The sequence below is a fragment of the Echiichthys vipera genome (assembly GCF_963691815.1).
Source record: "Echiichthys vipera genome assembly, chromosome: 18".
NCBI lineage: Eukaryota > Metazoa > Chordata > Actinopteri > Perciformes > Trachinidae > Echiichthys > Echiichthys vipera.
In genome coordinates this window covers 2,700,523-2,710,522 of record NC_139843.1, presented here as the reverse complement: position 1 = coordinate 2,710,522, position 10,000 = coordinate 2,700,523, and the positions used below count along the sequence as shown (strand labels likewise).

The window sequence follows — 10,000 nt, the reverse complement described above, 5'->3', positions numbered from 1 at the left end:
TCCTCCTCTCCTCTTCCTCCTCCTCCTCCTCCTCCTCCTCTTCCTCCTCCTCCTCTTCCTCCTCCTCTACTCTGATCTTTCTTTCTTCTGGTTCATGCTCTTGTTTCAGCAGCCGGAGGTTTTTCTCTCCGACTGACCATTAAAATCTGAATTACCTGCAGGGTGAGAAAAGGCGCCTCGACGAACGGGGAGAGCACCGTGGCGGCGGGCTTACACTCCCTCATGATGACCAAGTAACCGACCCTGAAGACGCACAGCAGCAGACTGAACGCAGCGAACAGCAGGAGCACCACTGCACCGGAGGAGAGGGAGGAGAACTTTCATTACACAGACAAATACGATCAGATCCTGTCGTCACGGTGATGATGCACGGGAGCTCACCGGTGACAGTGACTCCCCCGGCGTGGTGGTCTTTGTGCGGGCAGATGCCGGGCTGTCTCCGGGCCCACAGCAGGTACCACAGCATCCACACCAAGCTGACCGCCATCAGCAGCAGCATGAACAGCTGGGGCTCCTGGTGCTTCAGGCCCCCGGGGTTGAAGGCCTGCCCGGCCACCAGGGCCGCTCCCAGCAGCACCGCGTTCAGACCCAGCAGACCGGAGATCAGACGCCTCCCACTGGGAACCCAAACCACCACCGGGTCCAGCTCCGGGTCCTGGATCTGACGGTTATTAACCGGTTCATCGCTTTGGGGGTTTCCAGGCGTCCCCCAGGACTCCAGCTCTCTGGAGTCTGGATCCATCTTCACCTTTTTGTGTCCTCCTTCTAAAAACGCTCTTCAGTTCCTTTCACCCTCCTTCTTCTTCTTCTCTTTTCCATTCAGTTTGCAGCGTTTCCTCTCGTTGCTTTCTGGTGAAATGCTGCAGTTGAACGTGTGAAGGCATGCGTCTGAACAGTGCAAACAGCCCTTTTGATCCGCCTTCCCACAACAGTGAAGGTGTGGCCGCAACCCAGCGCATTAACACACCTTTCACAGGAAACAGGTATCATGTTTGCTCTTCACGTTGACCTTTGTTTCACCCGCGGTGCCACTCAAACAACAGGTCTGCTCTGTGACCCCAGGTGACCTTAATCTACAGCTCCATCAGTGAGGTGATTTTACTCTGAAAGGGTTTATCAGCTGGGCTCTGTGTCAGGCAGTGCCTTTGTTTACAGTCTGCACCAGGAACTGACTCTTAAATGTAACTTCACTCTTATCGCCGCAGACTCAAGTAGCAGCTAATGGTTCAGTCACAGCTGAAAGTGTTTCTGCATTCAGTTTCAGTCACAGCGGAAAGTCGCCAACTCACACTGTGCCTCCGTCCCGTGCCCAAACAGGTTTCACGGCTAAAGTCTGGTTCCTTTGACCAGTGTGAGTGCAACTGTACCACGTCTAGGAGCGGCACGCTTGCCGTCCACGGCCCGTTTGGGAGAGGTGGGCTTTAGTAAAGCACGTTTGCACGTGTACGAGCACGAGCGTGTGCACGTGTACGAGCACGAGGCCTACGGCGGTTCTGAGGTCATTTCCTGTGCGCCTGTTGGGACGTAGAAAAAAGAAGGAGGGACCATGCGCGGACATTTCAAACAATGGCGGTGAAAGGTTCACGTTGGTGTGATGCGGAGGTGGAGTGTTTACTGCAGATTTGGTCGATGAAAAGATTCAAAAACAGTCGACAAGACGCACAAAAACTCCGAGGTCTACGGAAAGATCTGGAAACAAAGCCACGCATCGCCATGACGTCATCAATGCGTGTGACGTGTTACGGCGTGATGACGTATAGGCAGCAAGAAGCATTCTCCGAGGCCCAGGTAGTGTGAGTACAAACGGGCCTGGAGGGGGGGACAAGGACCCTAAGGCACGGGGCACGGGACGGACGGATAATCAGTGTCTAAAGACGCACTCACAGTGATTAGCTCGGGGCAGTACGGTGAAGGCATTCAAAGGTCTTTTTTAACCACTAATGCTGCTGAAAATAACAGCAAACCTCTGCAGCAGCATGAGAAGAGTCCCTACACACACAACAAAGCACCAACGGGCTCCTTCCTTTGGGATTGACTTTGGTAATCCACTGTAATGGACTTTACTATGAGAGGAGCTGGTACAGGGGCCAGTAGGTAAGTCTTTAAAACACTCTTTAATAAACTCTGGCTTCACTAACTACACTGTTGCTGCTTTGTTGTATGTGTAGGGACTCTTCTCATGCTGCTGCAGAGGTTTGCTCCCCCTGCTGGACATCAGAGAGAATGCAGCTTTAAGGCTCTTCACCACTGACAGACCTGGAAGCTACGTCCTTCTTTGTTATACAGACGATATCTACGTCTATATAAGTGAACGTGTACATTGTATTTAGAATATTTTCACCACTAACCTTCACGTCTGATTGACTGTGGGTGTGTTTTTGTCGTAATTCAGCAGTAAAAGGGCGGTAAAGTAGTTTCAAAACCTTATTACAGAGACTTTGTGACGTTAACCCCTCACTCACGTCTTCACGCCGTCGTTATTAGGCCATAGTATCAGTTTCCCAACTGTTGCGGTGTCACTGCTGAGACTCTCCGAGGCGTCACAGGGTGTGGGCACCAACATCTGTGCAGGATTAGGACGCCCAGACAGTCATAAACATGTTTCACAGTGTCGTTCAACCACTGATCCAGGTTCAGTTTGAATCCAGACGTGTTAAAGTCGCCACAGAAGCAGCTGCACGTCCGATCTGACAGAGCAGCTTCCAACATACCAGAGTTATCGATCCGCTTCCTGATGGATTAACAGCACTTACTCATCCACTCCCCCTGCAAGCTGCTGTTTCCTCACACCCGAGTTTAACGTGGGCCGGCTCCTCAGCCAATCAGGACTCTCCCCCCTCCTCCCCGAACACAGCAGACAAAACAGAGGAAGCCCCGAGGAGGTTCACAGACGGCTCTCTGCAGGATTTCAATCAGTGCAGCAGCGAGGCAACATGACAGCGATGAAGAGCTTTGCTTTAATCTGCACCCTGGCAGCTCTGGGATCAGCTGGAGCAGTGAGGACGTCTTTACTTGGCTTTTATTGAAATGTTGCATTGTTGTTTCATGGATTTCATGACTTTTTTTGTACCTTTAGGGCTCACTGAGAGACAGAAGAGGGAGCCCATTTTCTGCTTCCTCCTCCTCTTCATCCTCGTCTTCCTCCTCTTCTTCGTTCTCCTCCTCCTTTGAGAGTTCAGGTGAGAAACCCCACGTCTGTCACTGCCCTCTGGTGCCGTGCGTGAACCCCAGGCTGTGCTGAAGTGTTTGGTTCCCTCTCGTTGTGCAGGAGGCGTCTGTCTGAACGGAGGCAGCTCCGTCCCGTCCCTGACGTCCGGGGAACACATGTTCTGTTTGTGCGCCGACGGTTTTGACGGGAGAATCTGTGAAACGGGTAAAAAGCTGAAAAACAAGGAACCGAGCTGCAGTTTATTAATTAATATTAATCCACGTTTTTAATCAAAGTCACCAGAGCCACGGGAAAAGAATAAGTCTGTGAGAAAAAAGCAAAATAATGAGGAAATATAAAGATTAATTATTAAAAATAAATAAATAAATGAGGAAATATAAAGATGAAGAGAATAAAAGAATGAATAAACATGGAAATATAATGAGGAATAATTACACTTGTGAATAAATGAGGAAATATAAATTTAAGTTAAAGAATTAATTAATAAGGAAATATAAAAATGAAGAGAATAAAAGAATAAATATGTAAATATAAAAAAATAATAATTAATGAGGAAATATAAAGATAAGTAAAAGAATAAATAACGTTGAAATACAAAGAAAAAAGTGCAAAAAGAAAAAATAAATGAATAAATAAATAAATAAATATTAAGATGAATTATCAAAACAATAAATAAATTAAAAAAATAAATTAAAAAGAATTAATAAATAAGGAAATATAAAGATGAATTATCAAAACAATAAATAAATTAAAAAAATAAATTAAAAAGAATTAATAAATAAGGAAATATAAAGATGAATTATTAAACTAATAAATAAACGAGGACAAAAAACAATAATTAATATGGAAATATTAAGATTAATTAATAACATAATTAATAAATGAGGAAAAATAAAGATTAATTATTAAAACAATAAATAAATGAGGAAAACAAATTAATATGGAAATATAGAGATTAATTAATGACATGATAAATAAACATGTAAAGAATAAATATGGAAATATAGAGATTAAATATTAAAACGTGGAAAACTAAAGAGAAATAAATACACGGCTAAATGTTGAAATGGTTGAAATATAAAAATAAATAATAATTAAAGGAATAATTCTAAGCATTGAATTTTATATAATTATTATTTTATATTTAGTTATTTGTCTTCTTATTATTTCTTATTTTTCTTAATAGTAATTTTTAAAAAAAACGTCTGATTTATTCCTGTTGATATTTCCCATGATTCCCTTTGTTTTGACCCTCCTGTGCCTCCGTACGCTGCTCCTGTAGTGAAGGGGACTCAGTGCTACGAGGGCGTGGGACTCTACTACAGAGGCTCCGCGTCCAAGTCAGAGAGCGGGCGAACGTGTGAGGAGTGGGATTCAAACACCCGGCAGCGCTTCATGTCTACTGACGTCCAATCAGGGAGGCACAACTACTGCAGGTGGGAAATCACGCGTATGTTCTGTAAATGTCATACATTTTGAAACACTACGTGAATCAGATAAAACATTCCTACATAACCATCCTCAAAGCAACTTCAGTCGAAGGTCATGTACGCATCTGACCAGGACCAGGACCAGGACCAGGACCAGGACCAGGACCAGGACCAAGACCAGGTCCAGGACCAGGCTGGGACTGGACCAGGACCAGGACCAGGACCAGGCTGGGACTGGTCCAACTAACTAATTTAACCTCTCACAGGTCGATGATGTCACTGGAACCCTTTGGCTCCAAGTGCCAACGACCGGCGTTTAGAGTGACAGTCGTTGGTGGGAAGTTGGTCTGGACTTCGTTAGTGCTGGTCCAGTCCCAGCCTGGTCCTGGTCCAGTCCCAGCCTGGTCCTGGTCCTGGTCCTGGTCCAGTGGTTGGTGGAAGTAGGTCTGGACTTCGTTAGTGCTGGTCCAGTCCCAGCCTGGTCCTGGTCCTGGTCCAGTCGTTGGTGGGAAGTAGGTTTGGACTTTGTTAGTGCTGGTACAGTCCCAGCTGGACCTGGTCTGGTCCTGGTCCAGTCGTTGGTGGAAGTAGGTCTGGACTTCGTTAGTTCTGGTCCTGGTCCTGGTCCAGTCATTGGTTGAAGTAGGTCTGGAATTCGTTAGTTCTGGTCCTGGTCCTGGTCCAGTTGTTGGTGGAAGTAGGTCTGGACTTCGTTAGTGCTGGTCCAGTCCAGCCTGGTCCTGGTCCTGGTCCTGGTCCAGTCGTTGGTGGAAGTAGGTCTGGACTTGGTTAGTGCTCTATTGAGTCTTAACCACAGTGGTTGGTGGAAGTAGGTCTGGACTTGGTTAGTGCTCTATTGAGTCTTAACGACAGTGGTTGGAGTCACAGGAGGACGTTTGTGAACAGTTGTTCTTTGAGGTTGGATTGTTGGATGAAGGGATGAAAGGGCAGCATTGTAAACTGAGAGAAGTGGAGTCTCAGACCTCCTCCTCTGGTTAGCCATGGTCCCAGTCCCAGCCTGGTCCTGGTCCTGGTGTCTCAGACCTCCTCTCTGGTTAGCGATGGTCCAGTCCCAGCCTGGTCCTGGTCCTGGTGTCTCAGACCTCCTCCTCTGGTAAGCCATGGTCCAGTCCCAGCCTGGTCCTGTCCTGGTCCTGGTGTCTCAGACCTCCTCTTCTTGTTACGATGGTTTCTCTACTTTTGCATAGATGCTTCTTTTCCTCCTCTTTCAAACCATCTGTCCTCTCGGTCCAGGATGTGGACATGGTTGTCTTTAAAGGAGTGGGCTTTCTCCTTGAGGTGTGAGTGGGCAGCGGAGTCCAGACCTGAGGAGGGAGCTCTCCTGTGTCGGTCCGTGCGTTTATGTAGTGGTCTTTGCGTTCCTCGTTGCTCGTTGAACGTCTTCTCACAAATAACCAAGTCCAGTTGCTTTGGACTGAAATTGCTTTGAGGAGAACGACGACCTGGACACATGAGGACATTCACAGGCTCATTCCTACATAAGGAACTTCCCCAGTTAATTACCGACATTAAGACAAATATTTTATGCATTACACGTTTCTGAAATGTTATGTTTCAATATGCAAATGAGGCGTCATCTAACGCTAACTTTGGTGAGTTTAGGAGAAATCCAGGGACACAAAGTGAAGTCAATAAACTGTTAAATGTGTATTTTGGTTGTTTTCTTCCCACTAAGCTAAAGAAGTGCATGAAAATGTGTCTCTACAAGACAAACTAAAAGGACAGTTTGTTATTAAATACATTACAAAAGCTTTTTTTACTGTCAAGATCTGATTTGAGGAATTCTGTGTTAGACACTTGAAGGTTACAAAATGCCTGAACGTACCTCTTCTTTTGTTTTGTTTGGGGTTTTTTTTTATTTAAAGTCTTTAAACTCAAGATAAAAATCCCATAAATGCTCAAACAAACAGTATGAACCTGAACATGAGCAGGAAATGGGACCTTTAAAGTTGAAGTTTGTGTAATTTTAGTGCTTTTGCTCATAGTGAGACACTTGTTTTCATTGTCTTTAAACCGTAAACCAGCATTTATCGCCTCGTTCTTATTGTTTCACGTTAAATCCAAAGTGCTGGAGCTCAGAGAAAAACGTTTCTCCACTGAAACGAGCTGTGAGCGAATCTTTTGTCTGACGCTACAGCTCGTCTCTTTTTCAGAAATCTCCACTACAGACGGCGTCCGTGGTGCTACGTGTGGAAGAACCAGCAGCTGGTGTGGGAGTACTGTGCTATTCCACGGTGCGGCCACGAGTCGAGTAAGTGCATTCTCTCTAATGTCCAGCAGGGGAGACTACACTTAAAGCTGCATTCTCTCTAATGTCCAGCAGGAGGAGACTCCACTTAAAGCTGCATTCTCTCTAATGTCCAGCAGGGGGAGACTCCACTTAAAGCTGCATTCTCTCTAATGTCCAGCTGGAGGAGACTCCACTTAAAGCTGCATTCTCTCTAATGTCCAGCAGGGGGAGACTCCACTTAAAGCTGCATTCTCTCTAATGTCCAGCAGGAGGAGACTCCACTTAAAGCTGCATTCTCTCTAATGTCCAGCAGGAGGAGACTCCACTTAAAGCTGCGTTCTCTCTAATGTCCAGCAGGGGGAGACTCCACTTAAAGCTGCATTCTCTCTAATGTCCAGCAGGAGGAGACTCCACTTAAAGCTGCATTCTCTCTAATGTCCAGCAGGAGGAGACTCCACTTAAAGCTGCATCATTCTCTCTAATGCTCAGCAGGAGGAGACTCCACTTAAAGCTGCATTCTCTCTAATGTCCAGCAGGAGGAGACTCCACTTAAAGCTGCATTCTCTCTAATGTCCAGCAGGAGGAGACTCCACTTAAAGCTGCAGTCTCTCTAATGTCCAGCAGGAGGAGACTCCACTTAAAGCTGCATTCTCTCTAATGTCCAGCAGGAGGAGACTCCACTTAAAACTGCATTCTCTCTAATGTCCAGCAGGGGGAGACTCCACTTAAAGCTGCATTCTCTCTAATGTCCAGCAGGAGGAGACTCCACTTAAAGCTGCATTCTCTCTAATGTCCAGCAGGAGGAGACTCCACTTAAAGCTGCATTCTCTCTAATGTCCAGCAGGAGGAGACTCCACTTAAAGCTGCATTCTCTCTAATGTCCAGCAGGAGGAGACTCCACTTAAAGCTGCATTCTCTCTAATGTCCAGCAGGAGGAGACTCCACTTAAAGCTGCATTCTCTCTAATGTCCAGCAGGAGGAGACTCCACTTAAAGCTGCATTCTCTCTAATGTCCAGCAGGAGGAGACTCCACTTAAAGCTGCATTCTCTCTAATGTCCAGCAGGAGGAGACTCCACTTAAAGCTGCATTCTCTCTAATGTCCAGCAGGAGGAGACTCCACTTAAAGCTGCATTCTCTCTAATGTCCAGCAGGGGGAGACTCCACTTAAAGCTGCATTCTCTCTAATGTCCAGCAGGAGGAGACTCCACTTAAAGCTGCATTCTCGCTAATGTTGATCGTAATGTTTTGGTCACGTATGAGCAGCGTTCGGTAATTGCACCTTGCTAACTAAGCTAGCTTGAAACTTAAAGGTACATGCAGCCGGCAACAGTCCACCTGAAGACTCACGTCAGTAAAGGTTTCCATCTTTAACGATTAGCTTAGCGGGCGCCAGTGAAACATCACTTGCGTACTCGAGCATGTGTACAACTATAAAGGGGGTCTCCGGCTCTGCAGGGGGACAATACTGTTCAGAGGGTGACGACACGGTGGCTACGTCTTTGCTCTCACAGTCGTCACAGTTGCATGTTTAATCCGTGTCCAACGCTCTGATCTTGTAGTTCCAGCCCCACCCTCACCACCACCACCACCACCACCACCACCACCCACCGAGCCAGAGCCAGAACCGGGTAAGTCCACTTCATTACTGAACTCAGTATCACATTCACGCGTTTCCCCCCAAAGCCTGTTTTGAACCTTGTGTCACCCCCCAGCTGTGGAGTCCACGTGCGGCCAGCGCTCGAGGAGAAAGCACATGAAGATCGTGGGTGGAACAGTTGCCGCTGTGGAATCCCACCGTGGGTTGCTGCCATATTTTGGCGCAGTAGTAAATCCAAGGAGAAGGTTTTCCGCTGCGGGGGCAGTCTGATCTCGGCCTGCTGGGTCCTCACAGCTGCCCACTGCTTCCCTGAGGGGTAGGAAGTGAGGTCACTTACCGTAACAGCAGCAGGTGCTAAGGAACGACAGCAGGTTGACTGGACGTGTGAACTTGTGTTTCAGTTCCCACAGCAAACAGCGCCGCTTCTCCGTCGTCCTGGGGAAAAACGCCATGAATGAGACGGACCTGACCGTGGAGCAGACGTTCAGGGTGGAAGACATCATCCTCCACGATGGGTTTGACAACAGTGACGGGGACTTCAACAACGACATCGGTACGAGCGCGAGTCTTTAGCTGCTTCGGTGTCGATGACGCGATGAACGGAGCAGTGATCCTCTGGTTGTTGTGTTGCAGCTCTGCTGAAGCTGAGGGCCAAACGGGGGAAGTGTGCAGAGGAGAGCGTCTCAGTGAAGACCGTGTGTCTGCCGCCGCCTCAGCAGAACCTCCAGCCTGGATCCACCTGTGAGATCGCTGGATATGGGAAAGAGAAACACGGTGAGGTGCTCTGAATACTGTCGTCCTGTCCCGACTGAAGAGGTGTCATACAGCTTAAGGGCGCCCTCCCACTGTGCCTCTGTCCCGTGCCCCGTGCTTAGGGTCCTTGTCCCCCCCTCCAGGCCCGTTTGTACTCCACACTACCTGGGCCTCGGAGAATGCTTCTTGCTGCCTATACGTCATCACGCCGTAACACGTCACACGCATTGATGACGTCATGGCGATGCGTGGCTTTGTTTCCAGATCTTTCCGTAGACCTCGGAGTTTTTGTGCGTCTTGTCGACTGTTTTTGAATCTTTTCATCGACCAAATCTTCAGTAAACACTCCACCTCCGCATCACACCAACGTGAACCTTTCGCCGCCATTGTTTGAAATGTCCGCGCATGGTCCCTCCTTCTTTTTTCTACATCCCAACAGGCGCACAGGAAATGACCTCAGAACCGCCGTAGGCCTCGTGCTCGTACATGTACATGTGCGCGCTTCCGGTGCGGAAGGACAGTGTTAGTGCGCCCTAAAAGTATGTGAACACCAGTGTATAAATATGGATGTAGCGTCTCCGTCGAGGTCCGTTCTCTAACTTGATCCAATCGTCCTCGCCTACAGGAGTCTCCATCTTGTCAGACTTTGACTCCGCCTCATTATCTCTTACCAAGAGCATGTATGTGACGTTGGGGGGAGGGGCGTACGTCCATCTGGCTGACGTTTACCTCCGAGGAGAAGTGAGGGCCAGAGGCTAGCTGTCACTCAAGAGGCCACGCCCCTAATTATTCATAAACT

At 47.7% G+C, this 10,000-nt stretch overlaps 2 protein-coding genes across 2 annotated transcripts in view; one reads left to right on the top strand and one right to left on the bottom strand.

Moving 5' to 3' along the window:
- The window catches only part of LOC310960885 (proton channel OTOP3-like), a 5,095-nt gene extending 3,979 nt beyond the window's left edge, over positions 1-1,116 (bottom strand). Inside the window, exons 1-2 of the mRNA XM_083932723.1 lie at positions 382-1,116; positions 156-292 (exon numbers count right to left, since the gene is read on the bottom strand). Of these exons, the coding sequence (XP_083788849.1) occupies positions 156-292; positions 382-742 (498 nt within the window). The 5' untranslated portion in view covers positions 743-1,116. The remainder of the gene's footprint in view (positions 1-155; positions 293-381) is intronic.
- A 1,782-nt stretch (positions 1,117-2,898) lies between these two features.
- Positions 2,899-10,000, top strand: part of plaub (plasminogen activator, urokinase b) — an 8,673-nt gene continuing 1,571 nt past the window's right edge. Inside the window, 10 exon segments of the mRNA XM_083932726.1 lie at positions 2,899-2,996; positions 3,077-3,179; positions 3,269-3,373; positions 4,452-4,605; positions 6,774-6,871; positions 8,411-8,479; positions 8,564-8,644; positions 8,647-8,764; positions 8,850-9,001; positions 9,082-9,222. Coding sequence (XP_083788852.1) covers positions 2,934-2,996; positions 3,077-3,179; positions 3,269-3,373; positions 4,452-4,605; positions 6,774-6,871; positions 8,411-8,479; positions 8,564-8,644; positions 8,647-8,764; positions 8,850-9,001; positions 9,082-9,222 — 1,084 coding nt within the window. The 5' untranslated portion in view covers positions 2,899-2,933.